General features: G+C 43.3%; 1 protein-coding gene across 2 annotated transcripts in view; it reads right to left on the bottom strand.

Moving 5' to 3' along the window:
* AOX4 (aldehyde oxidase 4) overlaps positions 1-12636 on the bottom strand; it is an 85278-nt gene that overhangs the window by 64947 nt on the left and 7695 nt on the right. The window contains exons 3-4 of one of the 2 annotated variants that reach the window (XM_031651147.1): positions 5797-11902; positions 2976-3033 (exon numbers count right to left, since the gene is read on the bottom strand). In XM_031651147.1, the coding sequence (XP_031507007.1) occupies positions 2976-3033; positions 5797-5853 (115 nt within the window). In that variant the 5' untranslated portion in view covers positions 5854-11902. 2 annotated transcript variants of the gene reach the window in all.

The raw sequence follows: 12636 nt of genomic DNA, 5'->3' as shown, positions 1-12636 counted from the left end.
GAACAAATACTATATGTAAATCTCCTGCTTTAGGTTCTATAAACATATACTGGAATTCGCTTGAAACCTTCTCTGGGTGAAGTTTAAAAAGCATTTTATGGGTGGAGGTTATCATTGGCTTGGGTAGAGGTTAAGATTAATTTTCATCTTGGAAATGGCTGCCCATGAAGAGATAATACAGGGTCAGGATACTCCTGGTAGCTGCGGCAAGGAGTTGAGAATTTTCTGCAGCATTCTAGAAGGGCTGCACATCCCTGTCCTCTGTTCTTTGGTCCCCAACTTGAGCCAGCGATGTCACCTCTGGGCGCTGGACTGCTCTGGCAAGTCCTGCTTTTTACCTGCAGTTAGGAGGTTAAAAGTAATGTGGGTCATACCTCAGTTAAAGGGCCTACTGAATAGGGTGTGGAATGCAAAGAAATTCTTTATTTCTCCTTTTGGTGTCCCGAAATTTCCAATCAAAGAACCCAGGTGCTATCTGGCTCAAAGATGGAGGTCACTTCTCCCTTGATCAGACCTTCAAACAGCTTTGTGAAGCTGTGTTCTCCCCTGGACCCCCAACAGCTAGTTTGATGCCCCCTCCCTCCACCCTCAATAGAAGTGCCTGACTCAGTTACTTCTATCTTCTGTTGACTCATCCTAGGTAAGCTTGCTAGACAATGTATAGGATGCTCAATGACATTTTAATTTCAGATAAACAATGAATAATATTTAAGGATAAGCATTTCCCCTGCATTCAAATTCAAATCTAACTGGGTGTACTGTATGTTTACATGCTGACTCTGGCAACTCTACTTAGGTCAAAGACAACCCATACATCAGAAATTGTTTGTTTTGTTTTGTTTTGTTTTTGTTTTTATTTTTGAGATGGGGTCCCACTCTGTTGCCCAGGCTGGAGTGTAGTGGCACAATCTCGGCTCACTGCAACCTCTGCCTCCAGGGTTCAAGAGATTCTCCAGCCTCAGCCTCCTTAGTAGCTGGGACTATAGCCATGCGCCACCACACCTGGCTAAGTTTTTGTATTTTTAGTAGAGACGGGGTTTGGCCATGTTGGTCAGGCTGGTCTCAAACTTCTGGCCTCAGCTGATCCACCCGCCTTGGCCTCCCAAAGAGCAGGGATTATAAGTGTGAACCACTGTGCCTGGCCAGAAATGTGTTTCTTGATCCTTCATGTAGGAGAACTTTCTCAGTGCCCCCAAGATTCACAGCCCCACAGTATATGTAGAAGTTGTCCTGAGACTAAACGGGGCAGCCAATGTGTGCAGCGGAACCTGGATTTACAATGGAATCTGGTCATTCATCACTGAGTTCTTTATCCACCAATATTCATTCCTCATATACTAGCCATTCATCCAAACCACCCACTAGAGAAACAAGTTAAAAATAATATCCCTGACCCCAGCCCAGAACTATTGACTCTAATCAAAAGTTGGAGGCTGAAAGTGCCAGGTGAGTCTTGTTTGCCCAGAACTACTTATTTATATTAGGCACCAGAAAGAAAGGTAGATAGGGGGTACGGGAAAGATGGGGAAATGGGAGGCTGAGGGTTGGTTTTGCCTGAAGCTGGTTCTGGCCACGTTTACTCGGGAGTCTGTGAAATTTCAGCTCGCTCCCAATATAGATGAATGTCTTCTTTTTATAATGTCTAGAGAAAGCATGGTAAAGAATGTAGTGGATTTAGGAATGATATGAAAGGGGAGTGGCAGAGCTGGCTGACTATTGAGCTGTTGAGGCTGGGTATATGGGAAACAGGAGGAGCAGGGAGTGGGGATTCAGCCTGTCTGGAATGTGAGTGGATTCGGACATTAGGAGGCAGTCCCCTACAGAGTAGTAAAATGATAGGGTAGGAAATGGGACTACAAGGAGTTAAGTCGTGAGAGATGAAGTCTGGAAAGAAAATGAAGCATCAGGTACAGACCATTTCTTAAATAAGTTTGGCAAGGAAAGAATAGAGAGCAATGAAATAGTGTTTTTAGATGTTTATGTTGGGAGACAAAAGGATAGAGAGAGGGGATAATACTCTCTTGTTCACCACTGGATCCCTAGAGCCTAACACAGAGCATGGCACTTTGTAGGTGCTCAGTAAGTATGTATTACTAACTTATTATTTTGAAATAACTTTAGTCTCACAGGGAGTTGCAAAAATAGTACCAGCTGTCCTATATACCCATCCTCCGGCTTCCCCCAGCTGATAAAATCCCACAGAGCTACAGCACGACATCAAAACCAGGAAATTGACACTGGTACAATCCTGATAACTAGATTATAGAACTTATTCAAATTTCACCTCTCATATAGCACTCACGTATGTATGTGTTGTGTGTAGTTCTGCATGATGTTGTCTCATAGACAGATTCGTATAACCACAACCACTCCCTCCTACTCCTTTATAGTTGTACCCAAAATCCAGAATTCTTCAGGAAGAAGCATTCACCAAAGGTCTATTGCAGGTCTTGGAGGAATGGGGAGTCAAGACCAGTGGTGGAGAGCTGGGAGTATATTAGCTACACTTTGGAATTTTGAAATATATTTATAAAAGTTTGTTTCCTCTGATGAGGTTTATGAAATGAGATGGGACCAGTCAGTGAAACGTCTTTGTGGGACGCTATTGTCAGTGACATGCACCCCTGAACATTTGGCTGGACAAAAGCTTGGCTAGACATTTTTTATATTAACACCTCTGAATATGAAGCTGTCATCAGGGTGACCTCGGGGCTCAAAGGCCATAAAGCTCTTTCCAAAGTGAGGACACTCATGGTTCACTGGATGATTTTTTTGGGTTTTGTTCAAGTAAAAAATACAACAAATAACAAATGAATCTATCACATTTAGATGCATTCTCTGCACTCCAGCTAGACTGTACAAATGGAACACGAGGCTGTTTATCTAGACCAAACACAGGCAACTTCCTAGATAAGTCTCAGCATGTTCCCTCTTACTGCCCAGTCCAGACAGACTACAGTAAAATAAAAGGATACGTCTTTTCCTCACGTAGAACAGTAGGTTTACTTCAGGATCAGCATTCCTCTCTATCACCTACATTGTGAAATGAGATCAGAGAGTGTATGAGGATAATATCAACAAGTTAGGGCAATTTGGTCCATTGTTTCGGAGTCATGTTTTTGATAGAATGCTCAATGACATTTTAATTTCAGATAAACAATGAATAATATTTAAGTATAGGCATTTCCCCTGCATTCAAATTCAAATCTAACTGGTGTACTGTATGTTTTTTTTTTTTTTTTTTTTGAGATGGAGTCTCGCTCTGTCGCCCAGACTGGAGTGCAGTGGCCGGATCTCAGCTCACTGCAAGCTCCGCCTCCCGGGTTTACGCCATTCTCCTGCCTCAGCCTCCCGAGTAGCTGGGACTACAGGCGCCCGCCACCTCGCCCGGCTAGTTTTTTTTTTTTTGTATTTTTAGTAGAGACGGGGTTTCACCGTATTAGCCAGGATGGTCTCGATCTCCTGACCTCGTGATCCACCCGTCTCGGCCTCCCAAAGTGCTGGGATTACAGGCTTGAGCCACCGCGCCCGGCCCGTACTGTATGTTTATATGCTGACTCTGGCAACTCTACTTAGGTCAAAGACAACCCATACATCAGAAATTTGTTTGTTTGTTTGTTTTTGTTTTGTTTTTGTTTTCGAGACGGAGTCCCACTCTGTCGCCCAGGCTGGAGTGTAGTGGCACCTTACGATAGGTGGTGACTTTACAGGAAAAAAATAACAACAACAACAACAAAAAACCTTTTGTTAACACGTGGAAGTAGAATTTTGAAGAAATAGTGGAATATTATTCCAATGTCTCTGAATTTTCTAATATACATGACAATTATAAATTCCAGATTGTTTTTCCTCCTTGGCTTTGGGTCCATTTGTATCTGGACCCAAATGGGAACAGATGCACAGAGACACTGAATTTCTAAAAGGACTCAGATAACTCATGGCCACAGAAAGTCATCAAAAAGGTGAGCTGGAGATTTCTAAAATACAGGGTTTTGCTTCCCTGCCTCTGCCACTGACTGAGCATGTCCCAGGGAGCCACTCCTGTTTTCCCAGTGAGGTGGGAGTGCCAGTGCAGAGGATATGAACTGCGGCTCTGCCCCTCACATCCTGCTCCAGGCTGCTCCTGCCAGTGGACTACAGTGGGCACATCTGCCCTCCTTGGCCCTGGAGGAATACAGGCAGTTCTCATGTTGGGTATAAGCACAAGAACTTAGGGAAGCGATTACAGAAACTTGCCTGGAAGGGTAGCAACACTGAACGCAGAGAAAGAGGACATCATTCTTTTTATTTTTACCATCTCAGAAAAAGGCAACAAACCACATGATTTCTTCATACATTGCCTCCTATTTCTAAGTTTCCTTTCAAGTCCTCAGAAGATTTACTCAGTCAGAGATGCGCTCAGCAACCTTCCGCTCTAAATCTTGTGTGTGTAAGGGACTAAGTACAGTGGCACCGCAGATGCAAATCAAAGCTTTATAGTTGTATTTTCTCTAACACCACAATTGTGTGGCAGTGGAAATTATTTCAAGGTTGGAACAAGACAGAGGGTAGGGGTTGATGATAAGCATGCCGGGTCTACTATGCCTTCATCCTGCCCCCACCACACTGGGGGAGCATGGCCTGATGACACTATGCTGTGCTATAAAGACATCCATTTATCCGATGCAATACTCCAGGTATGGATTTATTGCAAATTGTCACCAGCAATTATTTTTCTGATGTTCCAGTTGGCTTCAGGTCACTCAGGATCACTAACCTCATGCTTTCTTTGTTCTGTCCTTTCTCTTTCATTTTTTCGTTTATTAGTTCATAAGCTTCCTAAACACGACTATTTTTTGCTATTTGACAGGCAAAATTCCCAATGGTACAATCTTGGCTCACTGCAACCTCCGCCTCCTGGGTTCAAGTGATTCTCCTGCCTCAGCCTCCAGAGTAGCTGGGATTGCCAGCTAATTTTTTTTTTTTTAATTTTTTTTATTTTTAGTAGAGACAGCGTTTCACCATATTGGCCAGGCTGGTCTCAAACTCCTGACCTCAAGTGATCCGACTTCCTCGGCCTCCCAAACTGCTGGAACTACAGGCGTGAGCCACCACGCCCGTCCCATTACAACAAATTACTTTCTAAAATAACTTTCTACTTTTATTATTTCTCTAGTTTTCTTCTAATTGTCTCAAACAATTAGATATGCATCCTGACTTGAAAGCACCTCAAACTTTTCATTTACTCATTACAGCACCGAGTTGAGAACATCTGGCACAAGCTAAGCATTCACATTGCCACCTCTCTTATTGGTGGGGAAATTACTGACTTTTGGTATTGCCCAGGCCAGGGATGCATCGACCTCTAGGTGAATCAGTTGGCCTGTGGGAATGTATTAAGGCAAAACAAAATCATCTGAGAGTTCTTTGCCATTATCATTCTCAGTGTCATGTATACCTTCTATGAAAACAGGGCTGTGAACTCAGGTAGAGCTAATATCCAAATGAAGAGGGGATAACAGGTTTTTACAACTGTGCCCTGAGGCTCAGCTGTCAGATATCACTCCCACTATAACAAGTAAAAGAGTTCTTTTTGGATTCAAAAGAAAAATTAAAAGCAAACACAAGCCCCCACACTTTAATAATTTTACACCGAAACTTAAACTAACAACCTATGTTCAAATTCATACCACTATATATGACTGGAAAATAACAGAAGAGAAAGATTAAAGAAATAAGAAGTGGCATCACAGTGAAAAAAGCTTGACTTTCAATCCCGATACATGAAAATTCATAATAATCATGTCAAAAACTTACCTTTCTTCCATTCACGAAAAAAATCAGCTCATCAGAATGGGGAAGGGAAGGCATCATGCCACACACACACACACACAGAGCCTTCACTGGGATAGAGTGTGTTTGTTTTCTGTTCTTTTAAAGAGCAGATATGTTAGAGTAATTACTTGGATGCCTGTCGGCTCCAAGGAAGCCCAAACTGACAGTGGCAGCCTGATGTGGGTGGTTTATAGCTGCACTGCCAGACCAGGAATACCAACCAGGGCTCCCCCCACCCAACCCACGAACATTTTCAGCAGCTCTGGGCAGCACTGTGTCTTTCTCTTTCATGAACGAGTCAAACCAGCATCTTCACGTGTTTCCTTTGGAGTCTAAGACCGGTTTTGCCAGGAGAATGTCTACAAAGCCAAGGACTAGTAAATAAAAGTAACTTTTTTAAAATTAAAAAAATAGTTGTTGGAGACAGGGTAAGGTGACACAAGGTGACTTGAGAGACTAGTTTAGTTTTAGGTAGTCAGTACGGGCATGCACTCGAGCTGAGTCCTAAAGGACAAGCTCACCAAGAGAAGGCATGGGATAAGAGCAGCAAGTACAGCGGCCCCCAGGAGGAAAGGAGCTTGGTGTGTCAGAAAGGAGGTCAGCACAACTGAGTGTGGGGAGTTGGGGAAGGTGTGTTGACAGAAAGTCAGAGACATTTTGGTGGCCAGGACAAGGGTCTTGGAGGGATCTAGTGGGAAGGGAAGCTATCAGAGAGTTTTCAGCTAGGATGCAACATGATGTTATTTACAGTAGAGAATTCCATTGCACAGAGAATGTACTATTGCTGGTAGGAGGGCAGTTACAGGTTAGATCTGAAGCCATTTTTGTGTACCCTGGGCTAGAGGTGATGGTGGCTTGGACTAGGGTATAGGATGGTGGCATCAGAGATGGAGAAAAGGTGAAAGTCTTGGCATAAATTTTGGAAGTAGATCCAACTGGACCGGTTGATAGATTAGATGGGAGGGGTAAAGGAAAGAGACGACTCAAGGATGAATCCTAGATTTGTGAATTGAACAACAGGGTGAAAGTTGGTGCCTTTTGCTGGGATGAGAAGACTTGGGGAATTGAAAGTTCTCTCTTGGACCTTTTTGACTTCCAAGTGCACATGTCAGTCGGACATAGGAATCAGGAGGTCAGGAGATGCCAATTTAAGGGTCACCAGTTTGTAGATGATGTAAGCAAACACTCCATGGGAATTGTACAGTACTAGAAAAGAGTCATGTTCCTGTTATGTCAGGACAATTTGAACTATGAGCTGATGTGCATTCCACATGCAATTTCTTTTCTTGCTCTTCATGTATCAGTGATGACTCCCTGCCTTCGGAGTCGAGCTCTTATCACAGCAATGCAAAAACAAACAAACAAACAAAAACCCCCCAAAAAACAAAAATCAACAACAACAAACCCCAAAAAACAAAAACAACAAAAACAAACAAACAAAGTAAGTAATGTTCAGGTGGAGTATTTCAAAACAGTCCTTTGAAACTCTTGGCAGAGATGCCAGGAACAAAGATAGGTAATAGAGCAGACAGGGATGCCTAAGGTGAGCGTCAGTCCCAAGGCTATTGTTCTTCTAAGCTGCTACAAGAACTTTGAGTTTCCTCTCAGTTGAGGAGGACTGAGTTTCTGCTGCCAGGTGGATCGGGCTTGAGATACAATCTAAATGTATACGTGTGTGTGCACATGCACGTGTGTGTGTAACTGTGGGTAATAGCTAACCTTTATTCAGTACTTAAGTATATGCCAGGCAAAACGTCTCCCTGCATTAGTTTATTTAATCTTCATCACAATCTTTGAGATAGGAATACAATCCCTACTTTACAAATGAGGGATCAGAGGCACCCAGTGATTTAGTCACATGTTTTGCACACCTGAGTCTGTGCCCTATGAAAGTCCTATTTGTAATATCACACTGCTTGTTTCCTCAACCACCTGGCGAGATACCGAATAATTCTGTTTTCCTGGAATGCTGGAATAGTCTACCCTAAGAGAGTAATAGTTTCTACTGCGTGTGAAACTATTGCACCTTTTAAATGTTAGGGCAATTTATCCACCAAGTTTTCAAAAATTGTAGAGCCTGACCCTAGATACCTTCATCACTAGCTGGGTTGGCTTCATTTTGCCACTGATGGGACACGCTTCACAGGAAGACCCAGCACGACCCTCCAGAGATGTGTTGACAGTTCTGAGTCCAGGCTATTTTGACGTCTTTTTCAAGCAGATGGAGCTACAGTGTCTCCCTGGTGAACAGAAATATGCATGTATGGAACACCAACTGCTCTGGAACCCTGCAGCTCTTTGTTCAAGCTTGTAATGATACAGTGATGACCTGTCACTCTTAGCCTGTGAGAATCAGCAACTATACCTTCAAGTTAGATATTTCTTGAGCTCCTGCATTATCAGCAGGCTTGGATCTGTTTCCCCAGAGGTGTAAAACTACAGACTTCTCATTGTCTGAGTGGGGAAGCCTCATCCTCCCTGGAAACGCAGGTCGTGTTGGGAGATTCATGCCCTTGCAGGGCTGGAGACCTGATCCTAAGGCCATGCTGTTGAGTCTAAAAGCACCAGCTGTTTAAACACGCACTTACCACTTGTCCCTGCATGACAAATAGAGCATCCTCCAGATGGGAATAAGGTTCCTCGAGACAGATTGTCTAAAATGCACTGCCTTCCTCAAATATTTCCATGCCTTTTCCATGCCTTTGCATTACAGATTGCATACTTTGCAGTCTGTACTTAATTTTGGTGTTTCTCAATTCTGGTTCATCTGCAAGAAAGGAACCCTCTGTTCTGCCACCAAGTGGCTGCAGAATTCTGTACCCCAGGAACTGAAAGAAACTTCCATGTGGAGGGCTGGATGACATTGCCCTTTGATCTCCTTTCACTCAGGAACGGGGTCTCCCTGCAGCAGTTCTCCACGAATGTGTCAGACTGAGAAACAGCACCAGCCTCTCTAGCACTGCACCCACTCGCCTGTGTTCACTGCCTCTCCTAGCAGCTTCCTAACAAACTGGTCTCAGCAAAGGGCCTTTCTAGAAGTACATTCTGTGTTGGCATTGTAACAAAATGACTTATTTTTTAAAGGGCTTTTAGCTTTTGCAGTTGTGACAGGGCAGAAACTGACAAGAGGTGTTCTCAGCCTTCCCACTTCCCCTCTCTCTACCCCTCAGAGAAAGTATGTTTTCCTCTCTAGACTGCTCTCTGTGTCTTGTTGAGAGCAAGCTGGGGAATGGGTAGAGAGGAAACAAAAGGAAGACAGACATTCTGGGGAAGACAGTCAGAGAAGCGATACTGGGGTCAGAATTTGGAGGGTTTTGGAGAAAGCCATTGTGGGCTTGAGGGAAGTAGGAGGAAACATCCTTTTCTAGAAATGTTGTGACAAGTTATACATTAGATTTCAATTAACGTTCAAGAGATACAAAGGTTGTGTTAAAACATACTAAATATGGCCTAAGAAGGACTCTTTACTTCTATATTGGAGTCCTTGTGGGTGAACTGTAATCTAGCTTACCAGTCAGACAAAATTGAAATCCTAAACAGTATGCACCTGTAACAATGGCTGAGTGCTGGCCAATCCCAGCGGCCATACTTCAACCACTCACAGACTGCTGAATGTTCAAAACGCATTCAAATAAGGCAAATGCTGAGCTGTAACCAATCCCACTGTTTCTGTATCAAACTTCCAATTCCTGTATGTCACTTTACCTTTTTTGTCTATAAATTTGTTCTGACCACGAGGCACCCGTGGAGTCTCTGTGAATCTGCTGTGATTCTGTGGGCTGCCCAATTTGCCCCCAGTCTTTCGTTGCTCAATTAAACTCCTTTAAATTTAATTCGGCTTAAGTGTTTATCAGTTGGAAAACATTCACACTATTTTAGGTTACCAGACTGATTCTCTTAGTGCAGCTTGGTACACGGATCTGTGGGAACACGAATCTGTTGGTACATGCATCTGGCCACCTACGGCCAGAACATTTATTGGGATGCTAGTGTACTCAGAGGGACAACCAGCTATGTTTGCATGGGTAGAGACCCTCTAAGAATAATGGCATGTTTAAATCCCCCTCTCCTCCCTGGGGACTCACCTGCCTGTGATTCCTGGAGTCTGCCCTCTGCAGGGCTGACATATCAACTTTCAGGGCCCACAAATTTAGATTTTCTCCTAAAATCAGAAGAAAACAATGAATATAAACTAGCCTGGGTGAGATATATATATAATGTATATCATATATATGGTTATACATATATTTTTAAATATATATATATATATAAAACCAATGCAGTAGTAAAATTTGTGTGTTTTAGCAGACCGACTTAGTATCCACAATATTGTGTTTATAGAGGAAGGGGCCCACAAAGTCAAAAGCGCTGAGGACCCAAGAAGGTCGCAACCCTACCTCTGCCTTGTCCTTTGATTGGGCCAGATCCTGCACTGCCTCCGAGGGCAACAGGGCTGACTACAGTCAGGGAAAGCTGAACTCAGCAGTGAAATATTTGAAGCATTGTTTGCCAGCAGAAGTCAAAGTCGTCAATATTACTTTCAATAACATTGCTGCAGTGATTTGCTGTCTCCCTAATTCCTCTATCTATTGCTCCACTGTCCTGAATTCAGGGGGCCCCTCAGCCTCCAGCATCACATTCTCAGCTACTTATTTCAGTGGGTCAAACCCACTCATTCTTTTCACAAACTTCATAATGGCTAAATCGCATTCTTGATACTTTTTGATTAAACAAAATGTAATCCAAAAAATGTTTTATTGCTTGAGGAACTTTACTTCAGTGATCTCTTCTGTGGTTTTGGTGCCATTTTGTAGAATGGGGAGTCCCCCTCACCAAGACAAACATGACCTTTTCAGGATCTAGTATTAGCAAAGGGGTCTCTATATTTGGTTGTGTTCGCCATGACCTTGACTCTGATGGCCAGGCTGAAAGCCTCCCTGATAGACTTCTCTTTTCCTTTCTAGACCCACAGACTCGTTTTCCACACTGCAATTGGGATGATCCATTAAAAATATAAATTGGAATATGTCGCTTGTGTGCCTAAATCCCTTCCATGACTTACCCTGTGTTTGGGAAAAAATGAAGATGCTAATGTTGCCCACACAATCCTTGGGGGTCCAGCTCTTCCCTTATATCCCACAGTGTCCCCACCACCCCAGCTCTCCATCTCACTGAGGATGCTCCAAGTATAGGCCTCTCCCAGTCCCTGGACCACACCCCACAGTTCCCATCCCGAAGCCTCAGCATGCTGTTCCAGGTATTGTCTACTGCAGCTCTTCTCCTGGCGAATACCCCCTGATCCTTCAGGGCATGGCATTACTGTTGCTCTCTCAAAGAAGTTGTCTCTGACTCCTAAATCCAAAAGTCCTCTGACATTATCCTCACTGATCCCTTCTTTTTCTTCTACACACTTATCAAATCTTGCAATGACATTTGTGTGATTACTTGTATAATGTCAGTCTCTCCTGTTGGATCGTAAACTCCATGAGGGCAGGGTCCGTCCAAGTCTGGGTGACTGTTTCTTCAATGTCAAGCACCAGACTGATTTCACTATGACTTTATAAAGAACACGAGGATTTTTTAAAAAGAATAACTAAAGCCATACTGTAATGGAGCCTTTATAACTAAAGATTTCGGAGTGTTTTGCCCTCAATTTCTTGTTCTTCCTCATTAAAGAACTAATACGTTTTAAACCTCAGCATTGTGGCTGAGAGAACAGTCTGCATTCTTCCTGGACTCCCTCTTCTGGGTGGTCCACATTGTTCAGAGTCCCTGTTGAGCCCCATACTTTATTTCAGGGCTCTTAATGCTCATCGCAGACAGGTCTGTGCTGCAGTTTATGCACCTGCTGAAGAAAAAGTCTCCATGTAGGAAATCCCCATCAACTAACTTCTATGAAAGTCTTGGCTTCTCTCCAATTTGCTTTGCAAATTTTTGAACAGCTGCTTTACTTTCTGATGCAAATGACTGAGTGATGCTGCAGCTCTTTCTAACTTGAGCACCTCTATCTGTGTTCTCTCGGGTAGCTGCATTCTCTCTGTGGGGCCAGCACTGTCTGTGACTGGGCATTGGTGGGGACGCCTCCATTCTGGAATAACAAGAAGAAGAGTTACATTGAGTGCTTACTTTGTACCAGGCACTCTTCTAAACCATGGGTTCATTTACTCTCCAAAAACAAAACAAAACAAAACAAAACAAAAACTAACAAGGCAGGTACTATTACAACCCCCACTTAGAGGTCAAAAAACAAAACAAAACAAAACCGACGCATGGGGAGTATAAGAAACTTGCCCAAGATCATACTCTAGCCATAGAGTCAGGATTCAAACTCAGGCAGCCTGGCTCTAGTGACCTGGCTGCTAAGTACTATGTGCCAGGACCACTCTGGAGACTTTGAATGCCATGACATTTCTGGGCAGCTTAATTAATTAAACGCCCCATTGAAAGAAAGGGCTAATGAGTGGCTCAGGATATGCATCTCCTCCCCTACTCTCCTGGCAAGTGTGGTATTGCAGGTAGATGGTGGGTTTATGGAATTTTCTTCTGGTTCAGAAGTAACTGCTACCTTGGCTATTTACTCTTTCTCAGGTGGGAGTAGCTGCTTTCGCTCAGCAACAAGGGAACTGGCATACATGCATGGGCTGTAAATAGGTGAGATGTTTGGAAGTTGACTCTTTGTATTTATCATATGACATAGCAGTGTTCATAATAGGAAGTCAGAAATGAATGTTGAATGAAGAAAATAGTATGAGTGGAACAGTTCCTGGGCTCCTGGCACATTTCAATATTAAAATCCATTCCTCCTATTTAACAGAAAATAGC

This window comes from Papio anubis, chromosome 10, assembly GCF_008728515.1.
Source record: "Papio anubis isolate 15944 chromosome 10, Panubis1.0, whole genome shotgun sequence".
Taxonomy (NCBI): Eukaryota; Metazoa; Chordata; class Mammalia; order Primates; family Cercopithecidae; genus Papio; species Papio anubis.
This window is presented reverse-complemented; position numbering and strand designations above follow the sequence as displayed.